The sequence below is a fragment of the Centruroides vittatus genome, unplaced genomic scaffold, assembly GCF_030686945.1.
Source record: "Centruroides vittatus isolate TY-2023 unplaced genomic scaffold, ASM3068694v2 scaffold_861, whole genome shotgun sequence".
Lineage (NCBI taxonomy): Eukaryota > Metazoa > Arthropoda > Arachnida > Scorpiones > Buthidae > Centruroides > Centruroides vittatus.
Window position 1 is genome coordinate 11,126,739 of NW_027122718.1, and position 25,058 is coordinate 11,151,796.

A 25,058-nucleotide genomic window follows, 5' to 3' on the forward strand; every position below is an offset into this window, starting at 1 on the left:
AATAAATTTTCTAATAATTATAGATTTTTCAATAACTTAAATATGTTAATCATATTTTAATTACGTATTCGCTTGATAAATTAACTTACAGCAATTTTTATCTCGTACGAAATATTATTATAAATTATCGTGTTGCTATAATAACTTCTATGTAATATTCTTCTATTAATTTTTTATAAACTCTTTAATTATCTGTTCACTAGAAATAAGTTAAAAGTACTAAATGCTTATAATAAATTACACTTTGACTTGTAATGTAATCGATAACAGTTTATTTTTTTAATTTTTATTAAGAAGTGAAAATTGTTTTCGGGAAAGTATCGATTGTTCCATAAATCTAATGAAATATTTCTGGCATGAATGTCCTATATTAAACGAAATAATACACATTAAGGTCATTAAATTTTAAATAAGTAACCTATATTTTTTATTAGGTCTAGTCCGCATAAAATCATCAAACATTTACATTTATCAATTAAAGTCTTTACTTATGTTTCAGTTAATAAAATACAGTATTTTTTAACTTTCTGATTATTCCTAAATTTAATATATATACCGAATATATGAGTAATCGGTCGAATACAGTATGGGGCATGAAATGATCCAATATTTGTTTTATTAATAAAATATTTATTTAAATTATAATAGCGGGAAGAAACATAAAAAAAAAAAAGACCACTGCATGGAGATTTATCCAATGTGAAGCAAGTATTTAATACGACCATTATTACGTAAATCAGGAACTGGAGGCGGTCATCTTCCACTGCAACCAATCAGAACCCTTCACAAACAAACCAATCAGTAATGCTGTTGTGATTATTTCTTCCATTCTCAGACTTGTTTATATATTCATTTACGCATCAAAAATAATACATTTACTTTAATTATATATTTTAAACGAATAAAAATAAATTAAGAATAACTACAGCGAAACAAAAATTAGCTGTAAAATAAACGACGTAAAAAGTGCTGTTAATTTATTTTCAGATAAGAAGCTGATGTAAAAATATTACAAGAAATTATGATACACAAAACTCTTAAATAATGCGAGGAGTGTTGTCACCTGCTACAAGACAATGCAGACTACGTCAATTTAAAAAAAAAACAAAACAATGACTCGCATAACATTCCCCGGCAACATTCAAAACTGCGTATGGCGTCATCTGTTATGCTATTTTATTTTAAAACTGTTTATATTATTAATTATTATAAAATGGTAAAATGCTTAATTTTGAGGGTGAAGATGAGTTTTGTAAAAAAAATAAATAAATAAATATTGTAATATATATTGTAAACGCTAATAACGAGAAAATCATTAAGTACGACCCTACTGGAAATATGACATAAATCCATCTATTTCCCCGCATTGACCTTCAAACAACAAAATTTAATAGCGTCAATCCCCGTAATAACCAAACCTCCCTGCTAAATTTCAGAAATTTTCGACAAAAAACACAGGAGTTTTCAAAGTGGATGATCAAAATCGTGCCACCTATTCACCCACTCACTCTCCTACCCCCTACATTAACATACATCCATCCATACAATAAAAAACCGAATTCTTTTGCATTTCATGATGTTTCAAGGTCCCTTAAGCCCAAAAATGTAAAAATCTTTCGGAGGTCATTTTTTGACCGATTGTCATATTTTCTTTTATGTTTCCTTTCATTCTTAACTGCTCAACTGTCTATTTTAAGCCGAACGAATAGTCACAATATCACAAATATTTTTATTATAAGAAATTGGCTTTCTGAATGAAATTTTTTTATTGCTTTGTTTAATTAAACTGTAAACATGTTTTAATATTCAAATAAACACGTACTCTGTTTTATACAAATAAATTGATTTACTTAAAATTTGTTCTTTATTAAATAGAGGCACGCTCTGATTCACAACAAGGTTATGTTTGTTCTTCGAGAAAGTGTAAACGGAATACCATCTAAAATGTATTTGAATGATTTACAAACCAGCACCCAATATGTGTATAAATTGAAATTACTGTATAATATTTCAATTATTAAAGCTGTACATTGTACAAATATTCTTAATTAATAGACTTTTACAAAAATATATATTTTAAGAAACACAGTAATAATGTATGTACGACACTGCAATTGTTTATAAAGGAACGAGATTTAAATTAGAACTTTGTCTTACCGATTGAGACAGAAAGGCCTGAATGATTGATGCTCTTAGTTTACGGTTTGCTGCTTTTTCGGAAAAATCTTTTCCTTAACGAATCCCCAAAGGAAGTGGTCAAACAAACAGATCGGGAAATCGATTTGTGATGACAGGCGATTCTCTGTGTGAGGGCATTTTACCTGAACCATTGAAATTATAATGGCAAATAGCAAGAAACTGAAACATAAATTATTGCGCAATATGCTTAAATAGCGTTTTGTTCACTGTCTCTAAAAACAAATTGGTTCTCAGCAGTCATGGACTTACGGATCCATTTGGGGATTACTTAAGAAAAAGATTTTTCCGTAAAAGCAGCAAACAATGTTGAAACTGAAAGTACTAATCTGGCATTCATAGGCATAGACATAGACGTAGGCATAGACATAGGCCCATAACGAGATAACTGAGGACAATTGTCATCGAGTGATCAATAACATCACAGCTCTTGTTCGAGAAGTTTCCATACGTAATAATGGTCAGTTTATTCACGTAAGATGAATTTCTATACACAGGTCGTTTTTTAATGTTGCTTTCTGCTATTTTAATTTGAATAAAGATTTTATTAATAAAATAAATGATGGATCGTTTCCGTCTCCCCTGTATTCGACAGAATTCAATCTTGGGATCCCATTAATAATTCCATTAATTTCTTCGAAAAACCCAAGAAATTTTTTGAGGGATGGTCTGACCAGATATGTCTGGCCCCGTCCCTCACCACCCGGTCGCCCCAGTGTGAATTTGGCCGAACCCACGACGAGCTTGATAAAAACAAAATGTCCTCTTAGTGCCCACAGGACGGAGATTTAAAAAATCAACTTAATTATTTTTTATTATCAAAAAGGCAAGGGATCTTGCTTGACTTTCTGGCACTAGAACAGGAGGTTAAGGGGATCAGGAAGTCCAATAATTTTCCATTTATACTATGATATAAAATTTACACAAAAATAAAAGCTTAAAAGAAGTCCGATGTTGCTAAATTATTTCTTCGTTTACGTATCGCTTCCTGTTGAATTTTTCTCTGTTGCGTATCGCTTCGTGTTGAATTTTCGTCGATTTTAAGCCTAACGAAAATTTTTATAATAATCATCGAGGCTATCGTATCGTTAAAAATTATTTCTGCATTTTGTACAAACAAAATAAATATATTAAAGAATATAAAAAACATGAAAATTATACTTTAGAAGTAAATTTAGTATCAAAAACATTCGATTCAGCACGACACAGTCCGACTGAAAATCGTTCCACTTTCCGGCCATTCCACTTACCGACGTTCCACTTATCGACGCTCTACTGTAATTATTTTTTTATCATCAAAAAGGCAAGGGGTCTTGCTTCACTTTCTGGCACTAGAACAGGAGGTTAAGGGGATCAGGAAGTCCGATAATTTTCATTTATACTATGATATAAAATTTACACAAAAATAAAAGCTTAAAAGAAGTGATTTTGCTAAATTATCAAACATTTTTTCTATTTTAAAAAAATATTTAGGTTTAAAAAGAAATCCAAGACACTAGCTCAAAGTTAAAATTGCGTGTTGCGTGCACTATGTTACGAAATTTTATTTAATTAATAGAAAAATTTTTATTATTATAGAAAAGCAAAAGGCTTAATTTTGAGGGTAATCGCTATCCTTAAAATTACGTCTTTTGCCTTTTTAAGAAATGAGTTTTAAAAAAAAATTGTAAATGCCAATAACAAATAACATTTTCATTAAGTCTGACCCCACCAGAGACATTACCTCACTAACTCCTCATTCCCTTTGATCTTTAACCACAAAAATTTAATAGCATCAATGTCCCATATATAGAAATAATCATGCCAAGTTTCAAAATTTTTGTTCATCCAGTTCTGAGAAATGTTGCAAAACAGACGTCGACATGCAATTTTGTAAGGGTTATAACAAAGAACCCGAATAATATATACCCGGTAGCGGCCGGATGGCCGAGCGGTCAAGGTTAGCGGCCTGCTGCCCTGGGGGACCCGGGATTGAATCCGGACGGGCCGAAAAATCCCCAGAAATTTTTCGGGGGTGGTGCATCCGGATATGTCGGTCCCCATCCGTCACCACCCGGCCGCCCCATTGTGGGCCTGGCCGAACCCATAATGGGCTTGCTATAAGAGGCCCTCTTAGTGCCCACAGGGCGGAAAGAGTTACAAAATATATATATATACCCGGTATTGTTCGGGAAAGTGAATACTTTCCTTATGTTATATTCTATAACAGCCGGGTAAAATAATGTCTGTAAATGTTCGAGAATTAAAATACATTTAATACTCTATCCTAACCACTACAAAACAATCCAACGAGTTGCTTAACTTTCCTGGCAACCTTTGAAACTGTGTGGCGCCATCTGATATTATATTAAAAACTTTTTATATAATAAATTATTATAAAATGACAAAAGGCTTAATTTTGAAGATAGAGATGAGTTTTATTTTTCAAAAAAATGTAAATGCTAATAACGAGTAATCTTCACGAGTAAGTTCGACCCCACTCGAGATATGACACACGACCGCCCTTTCTCCCTCCACCCCCTCGACCTTTTACCACCGAAATTTAATGGCATCGATCCCTCTAATAGACAAACCTCCCTACAAAATTTCAGAAATGATTGAATGGTTGATTTTAATATTTTCCGCAGACATTTAAAATTCAATATCCATGTATGGAAAAGTATAAACATAAATATTTGATTCTAACTGGAAAGGAGCAATTATTTATTGTGACATCGTCACAATGCCGGGCTGCGATTTTTAATCATATTCTTAATTTATTTCATTTAATATATATGTTCTCCATCTCAAATTAGTGTCTTGCCCCTACATATCACACTTTTCTCGATAACAATAGTGTCGTGCTGGTCAACTATGTAACGCCATTCAGGGAAAGAATTTTGAATTCACGTGACTTCAAACTGGAACTGGAAAAAATATTTGGTACTGTGGAAGACCGGTTTACACAGGTTTTCCTGTAAATAATAGATATGCTTATAGTAATTTATTCAATTTAAAAAAAAAAAAAGTATTGAAATGTAAACTGGTCTTCTTTAATGAGTTATTCACTTAAATATGGGTTTAAACATTTCAGATTTTCCATAAGAAATGAAATAATCTGTTTAGCATTTTTTTCCTCTCAAACATGGAATTTTAGGACCGCATTAAAAAAAATCTCACGAAACTTCACGAATGGCTGTAAATAATAGTTTTCGCAACACAATTAAAAAATATTTTTTTTTATGCGGTCAACAGGGACCGCATAAAAAAGGTCTCATAGAAAATAACTCAAAACCGTACGAAATAGAATTTATTGACAACAGATGTCAGCACTTGACTGCATCGCCTGGTCTATCGTCTGTTTTACATATTTTTGTCCAGGTGGTGTTTTGTTGACTTAAAAAGTAAATTATTTCATTTTTCGCATATTCATGCAACAATATTACTATAATACGTGCATTTATGCTATAATAAGTTTATTTAGCTATAATAAGTCAACGTAAGACATGACGAATCGCACGAGACTAGTCGCCAACTATACCGCACAAATTAAAAATTCGCATTAAAAAAATCGCACAAATAAAAATCGCATATAAATATGGGTTTAAACATTTCAGATTTTCCATAAGAAATGAAATAATCTGTTTAGCATTTTTTTCCTCTCAAACATGGAATTTTAAATTTCATCTAGAGCACTATACAATTCTTACAATTCTGATAAATGCTTTCTATGTTTCTATGAAAAGCACCAATACATGTGTGATAAGATTTTATATATATCATTGAATAATACATTGAAATGAGTTAAAATTTGATATCTAAAGAACAGTATTTATGACAAATTGAATTGTTTCTTCAGACATGATTGTGAGAATTGATACCAATTAATTAATGTTCTTTAATCTCAGTAATGCACATTACCATCACCTAAAACTTTACATTATCTGTTAAAAAGCAGAAATAGCATCAAGTATCAAATTAGTGTCCTAAAAGTATAGATAATAAAACAGAATTGCAAAATTTGAAGCATAAGAAACTTCAAATTACAAAAATAAAAATAAATATCACATAACACTTTTACTTTGTTGTCAAGTAGTAATTTAAATATTGAATTGAAACTTTCCAAAATTCCACATGGAAGAGAGTTTAGTATGGAAGAAATTGCACGAATATGGAAATTAAAAGCAGAAGGCTGTAGTGTCAAGGAAATTGCTGTTTTAATAAACAGATCTACACCTGAAAATTTTAAAAATTTGGAAAAAATACCTTCTAAATATTGATTGGGAAGGCCCAAAATCACATCTCGAAGGGATGATAATTGAATCATTCATCTTGCATTGCAACAGCATAGATCAGTTCAAGTTTTGTGTGAAAGTGGATAAAAAATATCAAAAAGTACTGTTCATTGAAAAATTCAGCAGCTCCACATTCCTCGATGAAAAAACCATCACTAACAAAACAACACAAATTGGCAAGAAAGCAGTAGGCTAAAGATCACATACTGGAATGTCCAATGGCTCTCAGTCCTTTTCAGAGATGAAAAGAAATTTAATTTGGATGGTGGCCTAATTACTGGCATGATATTAGGAAAGAAAAGCAGTTTTTCAGCAGGCAACAGGTTGGTGGTTCTTTTATGGTGTGGGCTGTTTTGGATTTAATGGTTTATCAAATTTAGTTATTTTAACTGGTAGACAGACATCTAAAAGTTATCAAGAAATCCTAAAAAATAATTTATTACCTATTGGGGAAGAAATTGGAGGACCTGATTGGATTTTCCAACAGGACAATGCTGGTATTCATTGTTCACTCTCAACAACGTGTGGTTCAAAGATCATAATATTCAAGTTACGAAATAGCCAGCAAGAAGCCCAGACATTAATCCGATTGATAACTTGTGGTCATTCTTGCTTGAAAAATTTATGGTAATAACAGGCATTTTATGACAGTTTCAGAGCTTAAACAAGAAATCATTGAGTGCAGGGGCCGTATTCTGGTCACAGTCTCTGGTCTCTTGTCTCTCACAAGCCAGTTGCTGATTGGTTAATCAAAATGATTAGCCAATCAGTGACCGGTTTATGAGACACAAGAGACCAGAGATAGTGACCAGAATACAGCACCTGGTTTCAAATGGATCCAGAGATCTTAGAAAATTTAATTAAATCAATGTCTAATTGCATTTTTGAAGTCATTAAGCATAATGGCAGTTCTATTTCATATGAAAACAATTTTCATCAATTTATGTTATGAACTATTGATCAAAGTTTAAACTTGTCAATATTTTTGGGACATCATGAAATAAGTATTTTGTATTTAACACTTTATGTAACTGTCAAATATTATAAAAACAATTATATAACATTTTACTGTGCTATAAATAAACAATAATAACCATTTGCATTAAGAAATACTTAATACTTAAACAGAATAAAAACATATTATCTATATCTAAGCTGTATTATTAAACTAACATAAAAGGTACAAACTGTACCAATAATTAAAGGTATTATTATAGGCTAATTTTCAGTATTAATTAATACTACTATTAAATTCAAATTTGCCTCAAATTTCAAAAGTTCAAATTGCTTTTAGATCATCATTGCCATTTTATTCATTATATTATAATTTTTCTGAGATATAAATTCAAAAATTATAGAAAAGCTTTCATTTATTTATTTAATACAATTAAAAATAATATGTCTTATCCTTTTTCTATATTACACAAAAAATTTTATTTCTTCTAATAAATTTGAATCTATTTATTGTTAAAACCATTATTATAAACTAAAAACATTAATAAAAGGATAAAGTTTATTAAAAAGAAAATTTTTAGTAACCTAAAAGTTGTAAATTAAAAGCATAATCTGTATTTACTATTATATTAATTTCATTATCATATTTTACAAAACATAACATGGTGCATAAGAACAGAAGTATCAGATGCACTCCCATTTCAACACAACTATTTAGGAAAAAAGGTTTGGCTTCCTTATTTATGGCAATGCAATACATGGGCCAGCTGCCAAGGAGGACTTTCTACAAGAAACTGGTTCCTATTTAGATGTTACTGACACAAAGAAAATCCAAAAAACTCCACTTGGCAAGCCCATTGACGAAGATGCACACTTATATATCAAGAAAAAGAGTTTAAAAGAAGTCATTATCATTAAAATATTCAACATAAATAAAAAAGTTGCTTAGCTATAGCAAAAATTAACAACAATAATGTTTATAATTGAAGAATGACAAGCTTTATTCAAAAGTTGGGCTACATAGAAGTATCTGTAACCCACTAAAAAGATGCTTGGGGAATTCATTAACTTATGGGAGATCACATATGATGCAGGATAAATTTTTAATCCTTCTTTTGACAAAGTTGTCTTATATGCCATAAAATAATTAAAATAAATATGAATAATCTGAAAGTTATAGAAACACATTTAATATCATTCATTTCAAATAGTTTACAGTATACTGTATAATTAAGAATATAATCTACAGTAGACAGAATAGAAAGACACAAAACAGTATTTTATGCAAGACAAATTTAGCTGATATATAAGAATATTGCTCTATTGCTCAAACAGAATTTTATCTAGTTTTGTTACAATTTAAATTTAACATATTTCAGCAAGAATATTACCAAAACCAAATTATCACATATCCACTTTATACATAAATTATTGTTAATAAAAGACAAATGATTAGAATAAATATAACAGGACTAGATGACAAAAATATTAAATTTGTATTTTTAGTATATGTGTGTGTAAATATATGTATATATGTATGTAGAATATAATATAAGTAAATGTACTTGTTATTCTCCATTATATAAAGAATAATTAAACACTAATTATAATTAGATTTTGTTTGAAAATAAATATGATGTATATAATACTTTCCTGAAAAATTTAAGATTAAAGTTTTTCAATCCTTTTTTCTCTATATTACAATAAAATTAAGTCATCATTAGAAAGCTTTCTTCAAACTTCATATGTAATTATTCATAGTTACATAGTTTTTTCAACAAAACTTTGAAATCACATCAACTAGGAAACTAAATTACAGCATTATTTTTTCTGGAGAATTAGCATTAATATTTTTCATTTTAAATTCTTCTATGCTTGGAAAATATTTCATAACATCTATTACACAATCATAGTTTTCACTGTTTTTAATAAACTTCTGATGTTCTATTTCATTCATATGATGACTTAAATTATAAAACGTACATTTACAACATTCGCAGAAATGATGCCTCCGAGGTTTCACAGCTTTTGAATATTTGTTTCTTTCTAGAACTTTATTCTTTTCTTTCACGGGCCTAACTTCGAGAACACTCTTCGTTTGATTAAGTTCGTGACTAGAGCAATCGTCTTTTAAAACATTGCAGTTTTGCTGCGCCGGCAAGCTCTCGAACGGACTCTCGCAATAACCGACCTCGAAGAAGAGACGGGGTTGGCGGACGAACATCCTGTACTGCGACTGATATTTTCCGGCGAGATCTTCAATTTTAATAAATGGCGCCGATAAGGAAATAATTTCTTTGTCTTTACTTTTGGAATTTTCCAAATAGTTTTTCCTTTGCTTAACCGTCTGCACCTTTATCCATTCCATGAATTTTGTAATGCGAGTTATTTTGATGCCCCACATCTGCGCCTTATCCAGAACGGTGCGTTTAGGTCTAAAACCGTTGGTAGAAGAATCTCCCACGTCAGCATTCCCCTTGGAACGTCGAAGGAGACTCAAACCTCGGGAGTAAGGAGTCAGAGTACCAGATTTTTCGCACTCGGTAGCTGGAGATATTATCTGAGGTGAAGTCGAAGGTTCTAAACCAGAGCATTGACTGCCGTAATCGTCATCCACTAGCAAACACGTGATGTCTTTACTAAAAAACTTATCCATTTTACCACCCAAACGCTCGATAGACTTCTGTAATTTGCCTTCGTCGATGTTTCTGTGCTTTAAATAAAGGAAGAACGACTGATCACGTAGAGGACGTTTAGTCCTAATCTTAAGCCGTGCATTTTGATCATTGTTTGTTGCCATATTGCCCCTTCGTAGTAACTATAAAGTAGGAAAATTAAGAGATAATTAAGAAACTTTGTGCATAATTAAAGCTACGTACGGAACTGGAAATTCTTTTCTTCGTCGGCTGCTTTTCATAACTCAAACCGGCCGCCAGACGACTGATAACAAAGATGGCAACGCTCCTGGAGGAAACGACAGGAAGTTCAAATATAAATTAATAGGTCAAACGGAATTTTTAATTAATAAATAATTTTTTAAAAATTTGCCATTTAAAAATATACAAGAAATAATAACAATGAAAATGTTCTCATACTTTATATATAGATTTTTCTTTTATTATTTTATGAAATTTTAGTTTCAATATTTATCTAGAATTAATGAATTTATTAATATTTAAAAATTTAAAATAAATATTAATAATTTAAACTTTTTTAAATATCTTAAAACTTTTAAATATAAATATACCGGTAAGATAAATTTTTACCTCCCTCCCCCATTGTCCCAGTTTGTCCAAGTTTCCGTAACCCTCTCCCTTCTTCAGATGTCCAACAAAACTCAACCCCCCCAAAAAAAAAAAATCTTTACCACTATGAATAATAAAATGTATAAACTATATAAAATTTAATGAAATAAAACGGACGTCCTTTGAAGTTTAAATTAATTAACCCCTCTTCTTCCCGTTGTCTGACTTTGTCCAACTTGTCATAACTCCCTTCCTCCCTTCCAGTGTGGACGTCATTTATGGATAGCTTCTTTCCGTTGTTTGGGCACTAACAAGTAAGAGGGGTTTTTATCGAAGTTCATCATGGGTTCTGGCCAGGCGGACGAGGCGGACAGTTATTGAGGCATATCCGAGACAGACTACCCGTGAAAAATTCCTGAGGTTCACCATCCGGAATCGTTTACGGGTTTATCAAAGCCTGCTGCTTTGATACCTTTACTAGAATCGATAGATATGCTAGTCTCTCAACTATGTGCTTAAGTAGAATTAATTTGCCCGGTTGCCGATAGCTAGTGCTCGAGTCGCTTTGCGGCGAAAAGAAGTTGGTTTATCCATTTGGTTAGTAGGTAGGTAGGTCCGTTTTCGAGCATTTTTGCAACTTTATTTTTGCGAGATAAAGAAACAAGAAAAATGTCGAATAAGTGTTTTCTGACGGCTGTAAATCCGGCTACTGCAAATCTGGTGAAAAGTGGCATATTTTTACACCACTTTCGAACCAGTTAGATTTAGATAAATGGAAACGTATAATTCCTCCAAAAGATTTACAACTCACACGAAAATCGCGAATATGTGACTTGCATTTTGATGAAAGATTTCTAATTAAGAATTATGTGCATATAATTGAGAGTAAAAGAGTTGAGACTCCCGGTGGAAAATGGTAACTAACACGGAATGCTTTACCTTCGAATTTTTCTAATTGCCCGTTATATTTGTCAAAGTTCCAGAACGTTTAATTAAAATTGTTTGCAAAATACTAGTTATCAACTATTATTATCAAACACTTTCCAGGTATGGATAAATTAAATTAAACAATTTTTTAAATATAATATTGCAATAATTTTTAATATTTTTAAAATTTTTATTTATAGTTTTCAATTGAGATAAGTTTTTAAATATCTAAATTTAAATTACTGTTATATATTGCTACGTATTGTGTATGCAAATTTTGTGCATAATTTTCTCATTCTGTAAACAGTGTATCTGTTTAATAAATAGATCATTTGCATTTTTCTGTATTATATTGCATATTATGACAATATTGGAAAACTATAGCTTATCTTCTAATGCTCTTAAGCAAACTGAGTTAAATTTCTGAGAAATTCAAACTATTTTTTTCATTGATCAAGTAGACAGGAATTGAAAATATATCTTAAATTATTCAGATATTTTCTAATGTTAACTCTAAGAAAGTTTACCATTCACAGCCGAATATCAAATGGTAATCTGTCAACGAATCAAATTTCGCAAAAAGTGGATCAAATATTTAAACTCGGCACCATCAAAAACCACTTGAATCATATTTTGTGCTAGCCAATAACCATGTATTATGTAATTTTCGTATTTGAATGCCACCATACAGCTGGTCCGATATAAAGAAGAGAGCGGCCGGATGGCCGAGCGGTCAAGGTTCGCAGCCTGCCGCCCTGGGGGACCCGGGATCGAATCCGGACGGGTCGAAAAATCCCCAGAAATTTTTCGGGGGGGTGGTGCATCCGGATACGTCGGTCCCCGTTCCTCACCACCCGGCCGCCCCATTGTGGGCCTGGCCGAACCCATAATGGGCTTGCTATAAGAGGCCCTCTTAGTGCCCACAGGACGGAAAGAGTTACAAAAAAAAAAAAAAAAAGATATAAAGAAGAGACTTAAGTTAGGGGGTCGAAGTAATTCGACCAAAAGTAGTAGTTTTCCTCTTCCCGAAAGAGAGAATGCTCAACGACTACTACTTAATACTGGTCTATTATAAACATTTGAAAAGTGATCCGTGTTGGATAGGTTGTGATGGCCCCAAATGTGATCGAAGTTGCTAACCTTCAAGTCCAAAAGTCTTCATATAAGACTTGTTTAAATAAAAATAATCTTGTCAAAATGCGAGAATAATTGCTTATATGTGACAATAAAGTACTTATATTTTGGCAACATATTTTATAAACTACGTGGGAAGTATGTTCTCGTAAATATCGTGTTTATAGATAAATTTCCACTGTCCGCCCTCTGACTGTCTATCCTTCCTTAATCTCGAGAAAGGAATTAGATAGATGAATATCGAAACCAAATATGGAAAGCTTAGAAGAGGGAGTCCAGATTAACTATATATGAACTTCCGGTTTGGACTAAAAGTCACGTTAGTACGATTTAAAAGTTCCTCAAACGGAATTAGATAACCGACACGACTCTATTGCTAACAGGAACAGTATGATGTACTTGTACAGTACATGGGCAAGACACCACTAAAAGAATTACGAACATTGTGTCGAAAAGTTGCAGCCCCGCATTTTGACGATATCACAATAAATAATCGCTTGTTAGAGTTGGTTTGATTTATTTGGTTACGGCAACGCGACACGCGAGCGATCTGTCGAGGGGAATGCATCCCGGGAAGACTTTTATGTAAAGCTGGCCCCTATTAACTACACTAACATACCAATTTGTGGACGGTCTTTCCCATTAATGCCTAGCTCTATTGGATAGAAACTAGTTTTAGGTACCGGTACTTTATATACAGGGCCGGTCCAAGAGTTTTTGGTACCTTAGTCATCTTTTAAGGCTTTAACTGATGCTGACTGTGGCATCCCTAAATTTTTGCGCTCAGGTGCGTCTATAGTTCAGGCCAGCCCTATTTACATACATACATACCATTATGTATATAACAAAATGATCTAAAAATAATTTATACCCTCTTTTGTTTCCTTCGAATAAAACTAATGGGTTTTTCCGGTTGTTTATCGAGTGTGATCTATCTCAGATATGTCAGGGCCCGTCCCTCACCATCCAGCCGTCCCGTTAAGGGCCGGCCGAACCTACGATAGACTTGAAAAAGGCCCTCTTAGTTTCCACGGAGCGGAAAAAGAAAAAAAACGAGAAACGAATTGATTTGGCGAAAGTACCATATGCGCTGGCGCTGATACTACAAACTGAAAATTATAATTAAAAAAGAAATAGTTGAAAATATTTGCAGAAATACATTTTTAAATTATTTTTTTAAGATTTTAATTATGAAAACGGAAATTCTGTATATTATATTAAGTTAAAATATATTTTTTTCCAAAAAAAAAAATCTTCCAAGATATTTTTTCGATTTTATTCGAGGTGGCGCTGATGTTAACAGCTGCAGTCTGTTTCTGCAAGTTATTTGGTTGTCAAAACTGTGTGATCTTTTAATAAATTCGACGTAGAAAACAAATCAAGATGGGAGATAACGAACAGAAAGCTATGCAACTAGTTGCTGATGCAGAGAAAAAATTGAAATCTTCTCAAGGATTCTTAGGATCCTTGTTTGGGTAATATGACTAGTCTTTTAGGAAGATAAAATCTTATGAGAAATTGTTTATCAATTTCCACCTTCCAATGGTTATCGATTTCATTAAAAATTGTTTAATTTTACATTTAATCGTTAGAAATTACCGAAATAACTATAACTAAAGTTAATAGAAAAGATATTTTTAGTTTTTTTTTAATGTTTACATCGAAATGTAATAATGTAATAAATTTTAATTTTTATCCTGTTTATTGCAACTTTTATTTATTTCCTATTGCGATATGGCAGCTAATGTAATTCGTTGTTAATCTTTATACATTCCTCTAAATAGTCTGCAAAAGTTCAAAGTTTGTAATACCCAATTATTATTATAATTGTTGTTGTACTGTACATAGTACATTGGTATATTATATTTAGTGAGTATTTAGTCTACATTTTCTGAACTTGTTTACAAAGTATCCCAAATCTTTTCCTGGGAGATTTGGCTGGTGAACCAGTATGTGATGATGACTGGGTAAAGGAGGCCCAGACAATAAAGTTTACAACGTATATAATTTTCTCTTCTAGAAGTCTCTGGCATCCTGCAAGAGTTGTAGGTTATATCCTGTAAGTTATATTTAAAAGTAACCGTAGGTCCCAGAATTGATTCGAGACATTTTGCTTTGGAATTTTCCTTATACGGTGAAACCTGTCGAAAATAAAAACCTGCCAAACCAGAAAAAATATTTGGTAATGTGTGATTCGTGGTCAGAAGTTCAGTAGCCCCCTCATTATATTGTACATGTTGGGAGACAAACCAAATGAGCAATACATCAGATGGCAATATAACATGTATCTATTCGTTATTGGCTAAAGTACTTTTTCATTTGGAAGACAAGCCAATGTGATATATCCAAAGAAGCAATATAATGAGAGGATACTTTATAAGGAAAACACCCAAAAATTATGCCTTATCAGAGTATATGTCTTTGTGATTTTTATTAATATTTAAATTTTTTTTATATATGTTTCTACACTTTGAAACTCCATGTTGTTTTCATTTTTTGTCGCATTTATACAATATATATATTAAGAAATACGAGTTTAAACACTAAAAAATCTGTTCCAAATTTTTTTACTTTTAAATGTTTATTGATTTTAATCTTGCATTACTAAGTGGCTTGAACTTAATATCAAATTTTAAGAACATAAATTGTAAAGGATCATTTCTGGACATATGATTGGACTTTAAATTTTTTTTTTTAATTGTACAGAAATGTACAATTGCAGGACTATGCTAATAGTTTCTGGCAAAGATTTTGGTAAGATTTTATCCAAAATACATACATGTTTTTCATAGCAGTGATATTAATACTGTGGTAATGAATATTATTGTTTCTATAAAAACAATTTTATGTATTTTTTGTTCACTACTTACAAATAAATTATATTTAATGAAGTAATTAAAATTCCTTTCATATGTATTAATCAACTTAAAATCTGATATATAACACATAACAAACTCAAACTTTTTTGATTTTCAAATTTTGAGAAAAAATGGGATAGATTTTATATGGTTAAAATATTTTATAAATCTTACATATTATCAAAGATTTCTTCTTATATATTACTATTTAGTATTCATTTTGAATATTCAGTTTCATTAATATCAATATTATAATGCAGAAATTTAAGGTTGCAATTAGCTTTTGGAACTTTTAAGGACTGATAAACATGAAAATACTCATCAGTAAATAAAATTTAAAATTCATTGTAGTTTGAAATTTAGTAATGTATATGGACAAGTTCAGTTAATATTTTTCAGACTTTCAATTGTATCCTCTTTCTGCATTGATGTTAATATTTATTACCACAGATTATTATGACTTTTAATTATATAGCATTATTATTAAATGTTCTACCAGTTCTGATCAGTTAGATAAATCAGTTGCCCTAATTGCTGTCACTGGCCAAATCCAGTCTTCTGCTCAATTTACTCCAGCCCACAAATACTTAAAGAATTAGTAACAATCAAAAATCTCAGAAGTTTTATAAATTATACAGTTTTGTAATATGCTTTAACTTGCTTTTTGTTATTTCAAGCCAAGCAATATATGAACTGTTAAAGGCCAAATTGATAAAATCCATTAGTAAATCCTTGGTATAATTGTTATCGGGCTGCAATTTGAAAAAATTGTAGACCTATAAATTACCATTGTCGTCTATCTGTCCTTCCTTAATCCCAAGAAAAATATTAGATAGATGAAAGTCAAGATTAGATCAGATATGGAAAGCTTAGGAGCAGGAGATCCTGATTAACTATCTATGAACTTTCAGTATAGATTAGAAGTCATGTGATTTCAATTCAAAAATTTTCCCCAGAACAGAATTACATAGATGCATGACTTTTGTTTTCAGGGAAAGTATGATGTACGGGGGCAAGACACACAATAAGAGATCCAGATCATACATTTTAAATTAAATAAATTAAAAATATGATTAACAGTTTCAGCCTGGCATAGTGATGATGGCACAATTTTTGCTTGTTATTTTACACTTTTCAAATAACCTGTAATGTATTTTTGTAATTGTTGAATGAATTTTTAAAAATAATGTATATTATCAATTTCTCTTTTTGTTTTGTGGAGTTAATTAATTTGGCAATTGAGTGGCTCATATATATATTACATGCTACATGTTGTTCAAAAATTATTATTATTAAGCAAGGTACATCTGTATATAGTTAATCCATTTCCGAAAATAGTACATTCTGCTTAAAAATATTAAACAAGAGTCTATTTTTCATTATTTTAAATGGGAAGAATTATGATGTGTTATAATGCCAATCCCAAGCCCCTAATCAATTTTCCAAAATATAATAAAATGTCTTTTATATAAGAACCAATCATATTAAGATGTAAAATGCTTAAAATATATTGTTTGTCATTACTAAACAATACAATTGTTAACAAACAGCTGTTTGTATGCAGTAACAAGTATTTTTGTGTGCCATACCATAAACTTCACATTTGTTGATACTTTTCAAATATCTACACATAGCTCCAACATTTTACAAAATGTATTTTGAATGTAACTTGAGACTTTTTTCACATTTTTGTTAAAAATGCTGTGTTGTATTTTTTACTTCCTGGCTCTGTTATATATATAACACAGGGAAAGTATAGCAATCAGTCAAAAAACGACCCCCCAAGATTTTTACATTTTTAGACTTGGAACCGTAAAATGTCAAGAAATGCAAAAAAAAAATTTTGGGGTTTTTTCTGTATGTATAGACATATGTTGTGTGCGGGGGGCACGATTTTGTTCACCCTCTTTGAAGCTTAATAACTTCTGTACTTTTTGTCAAAAATTTCCGAAATTTTGCAGGGAGATTTGTGTATTAGAGATATTAATGCTATTAAATTTTTGTGGTTAAAGGTTGAGGGGGGTGTAGGGGAATCATGTATCATATCTCAACTAATGATTAATGATTTTACTTGTTAATAGCATTTATAGTTTTTTTAAGAACCATCCCTGCCCTCAAAATTAAGTTTTTTGCCATTTTATAATAATTAAAAATATAAAAAAATTTTAATAAAATATAACAGTGCTACCAAATGTTGCTGGGAAAGTTAAGCAACTCATTGCTGGATTTTTTGAACATAGATGCAAGATTGACCTTATAAACATTGAGCAAAATATATTTTATTGGGATATATGCATTATATGTAGTTTCAGTTGCAACTTTTACAATTTCAACCAAGAATTGCCAAACTGGTTATAATCTATTTGATTGGCCATTGGGTTTCACAGGATTTGATTTACATTGCTGTTGATGTTCATATGATTTTATTGATTGATCTTGTTTAAAGGTTGAAAAAGATTAGTAATTAAACAAGCATCACAAACAAACAAATAACATTATTACTAATTAAGCAAAGTTTTGCAGCAGTGTTATGGTTTGTTAGATATTGAATTATTATTATTATTTGAATTATAAAAATGACAAAAGTTTTTACATAATTCAAAAATCATGCTTTATTTAAATCTTGTTATTATGTACAATATCATAAAATCACATTAAACCAAGTAACCAAATAAAATATATGACTGCCATTACAACTCTTGATTGGAATTGGAAAAGTCACATTTTGATATTAAAAGCCAATGTTAACTGGAGGAGACATTTTGTGTGATATATGTGGACTAAACAAAACAATTTTTTTTTAAATATATTGTAAAAAAAATACAAATAATAAAGACTTATATAAATATAAATATTGAAGTCTTCCCTGTCATCCTTTTCATCATCACAGGAAACATGATCCACATTGGTGGAGTCAACGTACAGGCTATTTTCCCACCTGTAGCTATGTAAATCAAGTAAAAGTTCTGTGATTTCATAGAAAAAGTAAGTTCTTTCCATAAAATTTCATGTTATAAAAATTTCTAAAAGATTGTTTCCTATTGTGATGAAAAGGGTGACAAGGAAGACTTCAATATTTGTATTTTTTTACAATATGTTTTAAAAGTATATTTTATCCTGGATCTTTTAGAAATGTAAAAAAAAAAAAAAAAACAAGTTTATGCTTCACTAAACTATGATTTATATGTAACTTGGCCTACCAATTAGGAACAATCTTTTTAGAAATCATAATATGTTCTGATTGGTAAAATAGTTTTGTTAATATTTATCTTATTTAGATAAGGAGTCATATGCTTTATTACGTGACTGGCATTTCTTAAACATCCCACTGAATGTGACCTATAGCCTTTGGACAGCAACCTCTTTTTCCTCGATGTTGACAGAAACCAGAATATTTAGAAAATTGACAAAAATATACCAATGACTTCAAATAAATATAGTTACTGCAGTCTATTCATACAAAACAGCTGATAGAAAGAGGGTATCCCAAACCTGTAACATGGCAGTAACAATCTTTTTACCCAGATGTTGGCTTTACTCAAATAAATCATAACAAAGACCAACATCATTAAAAAATTATTGAAAATATATTGACATATTCAAATTGGTGGAGCTGTTATGGTTGTTTTTGGTTAATAAATTTATCTTCTATCATCTTACACATGGTTGACTATTGACAGTTTCCGTTAACTATATTTTGATAAAGTATAAAGGATAAACACCGGAGCGAAATTAAAATAAACAACTGAAGTGCCTTTGACCGGTGTGCCTTTGACGAGGTTCGAAAACATTTGCGATTTACTGAGAGAAGAAGCACACCGGTCAAAGGCACTTCAGTTGTTTATTTTAACTATGTTTTGGTAAAATTATAGACATTAAAAATGTAATATATTTTTTATCTACAGTGGGCCCTATTGCTGCCATATTCTAAATGTTATTACATTAGTTATTACTTTTTGAAGAAGGAAAAAAAATTAGAAAAGTTCTTTTATGGTTAACTTTCATTTTAAAAAAATCAATAATTTTTAAAATATTAAATTGTAAAATAAAAATATTTTTTGTATATTTTTAAAATTAGTAGCTTCAAAAGACACTATTTATTTAATAAAGTTAAATAAGTTTAACTAATTTTAAATCTTGCTGAAGAACTATTTTCTTTTTCAAAGTAATTCTAGAACAATTAATACCTAGTAAACAAATACCTGATATTTATATTGCTAAATGACTTCCAAAATCAAAATCTTATACACTTTTCCAGCAAATGGATTTATTTATTAAACAAACATACAAATGTCTCTGGTTTAATTTATAAATCTGCCCATAAACCCATTTTCTGGAAAGGTATGAATGGTTTGATTTTGGAAGTCATCTGCTCAGCTTTATTATTAGGTTTATTGCCAAATGATCTCTTGGATTATGTATTGGACAACATTAAGGCTAATAACAAATTAGACACAAATTAATTTGGTTGGAGGCAGGTAGGTAAGCTGCCATCTCTTGATAAATTTAATAAAATTAATTTGTTATTAACCTTAATATAGCCCAATAGATAATCCAGAAAATCATTTCAATAATAAATCCTTTATGGTTAATATTTGAGAAATGTGGAATTACAATTAATAACTTAATAATAATAAACTTAGATGTACTGGCAATTGAATATTTATTTTATCTATATTCATGTTTATAATTCTATTTTTTAAATGCATGTATGTATGTTTGCTATATTTGCTATTATTTATGTAATTCTGTATATACAGTACGTATTATTTTCTTATCGATACTCCAACCTCGTACAATAACTACACAAATGTGTTCATCTTTCTGCAACAAAAAAAATTATATAAATCTTTTAATAATAAAACAATTTTTATTCTTACTAATTTTTAAAAATGTTTTTATAATATAATTTCTTAGTCTATCTGTCTTATTAATTACACTTTTTTAGATAATTCTCTATTATTTTTCCTTTGTATACTTGTTTGATTCAATATCTCTCTGAATATTTTTCATTGTTTTTCATATTGTATACATATTTTATTATGAACATATAAAATATTAATGATATTCTGTATATAATGCTTGACTATTATGCTGCTCTTAAAGAGTAATGCTACAGATAAACAGTTATCAACTATGTTTTTCTATCATTGTTTGCTTAACAATAACGAAAATCATACGTGAAAACAAAATAAGTTTTTGTGGATAGATTTTCATGGAATTATAAATGTCCAGTAATCTAACAGAATTGTAATTGAGACTACAAGATTCTGTAAAAATAAATAGTTAAGAATTTGAACATTATTAAATTATTATCAAAATAAAGAGTTTTTATTTGTGTTAGTTTTCATTCTAATTTTAATGATAGAACAAATGATGATAATTAAGTATAATAAAATAATAAGAGTTAATTTAACTATGTAATTTTTTTGTTTTAAATATTACGTCAAAATACAAAACTAAATTTTACAGGTATGATATTGAGCATTTTCGAATTTTATCATATAAAATTAGCTAGTCATTGCATATTTTTACATAAATTTTATATTTTTCATTATGTATTTTAAATATTGCTTTGTTTTAAGATTTATTTTTATTTTTACATCACAATAATGTTAATGATTTTAAAATAGTCATGTCATTGAGAGAAGAAATTGGAAAATAAGATTTTTATAAATGAAGTATGATGAAAACAAAGATGCTGCAATATGTTTGTGTTTAAATATGTAATATATTAGTCATTCCTAAATTAATCATTCTCAGCAGTTCATATCAATGTCTCATCTAAATTAGTCATTCTCATTATAGTTTTATTTATCGTGAAAATGAATGTATAGATTTTTGTAGATAAATGAAGCTTATTTCTACTTTGATAAATCAAATTCTTCAATTATAGATATATCACTATTAAAGAATCACTTTATATTGAATATTCATTATATTTGCTGAAAATGATGCTTTAGTATAATTTCATAACAAATTTCATTACTTGTTCTTTTTCCAAAATGTTTTTTTTTTTTTTTTCTTTAATCAGATTGACTGGTCTTCTTCAGTTACAGAACAACATTTGAATATAAATTTTTAATGTTAAAGAACAAAAAATAAAAAATTCAAATAACTAATATAAAAAAACATAAGATACAAAGTTAGAAATAGAATACATAAGGTTTAAATATAAAGGAATGTGAGAATAAAAAATTTAAGATATAAAAGTAACAAAGAATATAGTATAAAAATGATAAATGTGAAATAATTAGCTAATAAAACAGAACTAGTTAAAGTTCGAAAAGTGATTGCATGTGTTAGAAAGCATGTCAACATACCAATGATTGATGTATGTGGATTTCTTATTAGCCTTATAAATTTCCAATTTTTCTAGGTAAATAAGAGAGTTGATATTAGAGGTAGGCCTAATGACTTATTCCCAATTCACTGGGCATAATCTGCACCAAAGAATCAAAGTATATACACAATTGACAAGAACTTATCTAATAGTATTAGCAGCTTATGCTCACCATCACAATATACAAGTGAATTGGAAACAAGTGAAAGTGATTAAGCCTACCTTTAATATCAACAATTTTAGCTACCTAGAAAAATTGGAGATTTATAAGGCTAATAAGAAATCCACACGCATCAATTATCGGTCTACTGACATGCTTTCCAATACATGGCAATCACTTTATGAACTTTAACTAGTTCTGTTTTATTAGATAATTATTTCTCATTTATCATTTTTATACATACCATGTATAAAAATTATATTCTTTATTACTTTTATATCTTAAATTTTTTATTCTCACATTTCTTTATATTTAAACCTTATGTATTCTAATTTTTTTATTTTCTGTTCTTTAATGTTAGAATGTTATATGCAAATATTCTGTAATTGAAAAAGACCTGTCAATCTGATAGAAAGTTTTTATTATAATAAACTTCTTGCTGGAATTTCAAAGGTTGAATTTTACATGTCAGCATTGTACTCCAGTTGTATACATTTTTTGATTTGTTCTTTTCCATTGATTAAATTCCTTATTATATATTTAAATCTTTCTGAATAAATCTATTTTAATTTTTAAATTATATAAATGTCTCACTATTGTAGTAGTCATGTAGGATTTTTCATCTCTATGTACAGCCTCAAATCTAAGTTTCTTGTGACAGGTTTCAAAGAATAAAAATTAACCAATGATTTCTATAAATGACTGATTTTAATTCGTCTTTTGGCAAAATCAAAATATTACACTATTTGCAATTAATTTAAACGGAAACAATAGGATGAGTAAAGAAAGTTTATTGTTAATTCTTTTGTGAATCATTTCTGTAAGAGGGAACATCAATCCATACAAATGCTTGCCTTGCCAAACCATCATTCGTTGTCTTTCATCAATTGCTGTAGATATGTTTCAGGATTATTCTTCTCCTCTTCAGTATGGCATATTTTTTCTGTTTTTGGTGACAAGCTATTTCTGCCCTAAACTTTCATAAAACTTTGGCCTGTCTATGGGTCACTTCTTCTGCACTTAGGTTATTTTTAATATCAGATATAAGTGCAGAAAAAGTAGCCCATAGACAGGCCAAAGTTTTAGGAAAGTTTATTGCAGAGACATCTTGTTGACAAAATACAAAAAATACGCCAAACTGAAGAGGGAAAGAATGATCCTAAAATGAATTTATGGCAGTTGATGAAATTAAGATGGTATGACAATGCAAACATTGGTATGGATTGATGTTCTTCCTACAGAAATAATTTGCAATATATGATGAGGTTCCAAAGTATGATTAATTCTTTTGTAAGTTCTTATTATTATTTATTTCATTTTATAGTCAGAGTTTTGAAATTATCTGTTAATTCATTTTTAATAGGTATATTCATATTTATTATTATATATCATTTCAAATGCTTGTTTTAGTAACTTATGTAATTATGATTCAAAATAATTATGAAATTATCAATTTTATTTTTAGTGGTTCATCAAAAGTTGAAGAAGCATGTGAAATGTATGCACGTGCTGCAAATATGTTCAAGATGGCAAAAAAGTGGAGTGGTAAAATTTAATTTATAAATTATTTGTTATTTATATTATTTCAAATACTATAAAACAATTCAAATTCTTAGCTGCTGGCAGTGCATTTTGTGAAGCTGCATCACTTCGTATCAAGACAGGCAGTCGCCATGAAGCTGCATCATGCTATGTTGATGCTGGAAATTGTTACAAGAAGTCTGACCCACATGGTAATAAAAATATTAAATTTTAATTCTTAATATAAAATTTTTATTAGATATCAAAAAATTATACTTAAATAGTTTATATATATAATTTATTCATATTTTTATACTATTAATATAAATATACAGTAAAATCTCATTTTTAAGAGATCACTCAGTGCACCAAAAATCCATTATATTGCAAACAATGGATTTCTCGCACACCCAAGAAAATATCCATTATTCGAAAAAATTTCCGTTTTTTAACCCTCAACATATCAGAAATACCAGTACTTGAAATTATTCAGTCTCTTGAGATCTCTATTCTTTATTCTATAGAAATGCCTCTGCTACAAGATTGTATATTGTTCTGTATGTATGTATGTACGACAAAGCTGACAGAAACTGTATATACTGCAAGCACAAGAGGCAAATTACGTATGCTCATTAGCACTTCATTCAACTTCACAATTTGTTAAAAAAAAAACTCATCCATCTTGGTTTGTTTTGATTCTGCTTTTTTGCCTATTGAATACAACTACTACTTTATATTAGCAATGTCATGTGCAGCTGTTCATTTATGCTGAAACTCATCAGGAAGGTCTTCATGACTTAGAAAGACTGGACATTATCACAATGCCATGCTGCAATGTTCTCCACCTCAAATTAGTACTGGCTAGCCCCCATACATCATACTTTTCCTTTAACAATAGACTGTGCCAGTCATCTATCTATCACTTTTCAGGAGAAAATTTTTGAATTGAAATAACATGACTTCTGATTTTCATTGGAAGTTCATGTACAGTTAATCGTGACTTCTTCTCCCTAAGGTTTCCATATCTGGTCTTGTCTTTCATCTATCTAACTCCATTCTTGAGATTAAGGAAAGACAGATGGACAGACAACAGTGGGAGTTTATAGGTCTAGAATTTTTTCAAATTGCAGCTCAATAATAAAAAGCATTTGACTTTAAAATTATTTTTTATAACTTAAAACAGATTTTAACCTTAATTTTATTTTTATGATCTACCTAATTGAACATAGAACACTAGCAGATGAGCCTGTTGTTGCTCGGACAAAAAGTAACGATAGCAAAGATTAAGATTATCATAGCCAATCTTACCTGTTTTCACCGAGTGCAAGAATTAGGTTCCCCCCTCTTTCAAGACTAATTAGAAAATTTTTAGACATCTGTTTACCTCACTGGGATAATGATAATTAAGACTCACTGCAACCACTAACTGGTGCATAGTACCACTAA

General features: G+C 29.9%; 2 protein-coding genes across 2 annotated transcripts in view; one reads left to right on the top strand and one right to left on the bottom strand.

Moving 5' to 3' along the window:
• Positions 1-9,228: 9,228 nt before the first annotated feature.
• On the bottom strand, positions 9,229-10,380 carry LOC136990225 (protein DBF4 homolog A-like). Its single transcript, XM_067288608.1, has one exon. The coding sequence runs from the start codon at positions 10,222-10,224 to the stop codon at positions 9,238-9,240; it is 987 nt and encodes a 328-aa protein (XP_067144709.1). The 5' UTR covers positions 10,225-10,380; the 3' UTR covers positions 9,229-9,237.
• A 3,639-nt stretch (positions 10,381-14,019) lies between these two features.
• The window catches only part of LOC136990246 (alpha-soluble NSF attachment protein-like), a 40,217-nt gene continuing 29,178 nt past the window's right edge, over positions 14,020-25,058 (top strand). Inside the window, exons 1-3 of the mRNA XM_067288639.1 lie at positions 14,020-14,205; positions 23,557-23,636; positions 23,708-23,824. Coding sequence (XP_067144740.1) covers positions 14,114-14,205; positions 23,557-23,636; positions 23,708-23,824 — 289 coding nt within the window. The 5' untranslated portion in view covers positions 14,020-14,113. The remainder of the gene's footprint in view (positions 14,206-23,556; positions 23,637-23,707; positions 23,825-25,058) is intronic.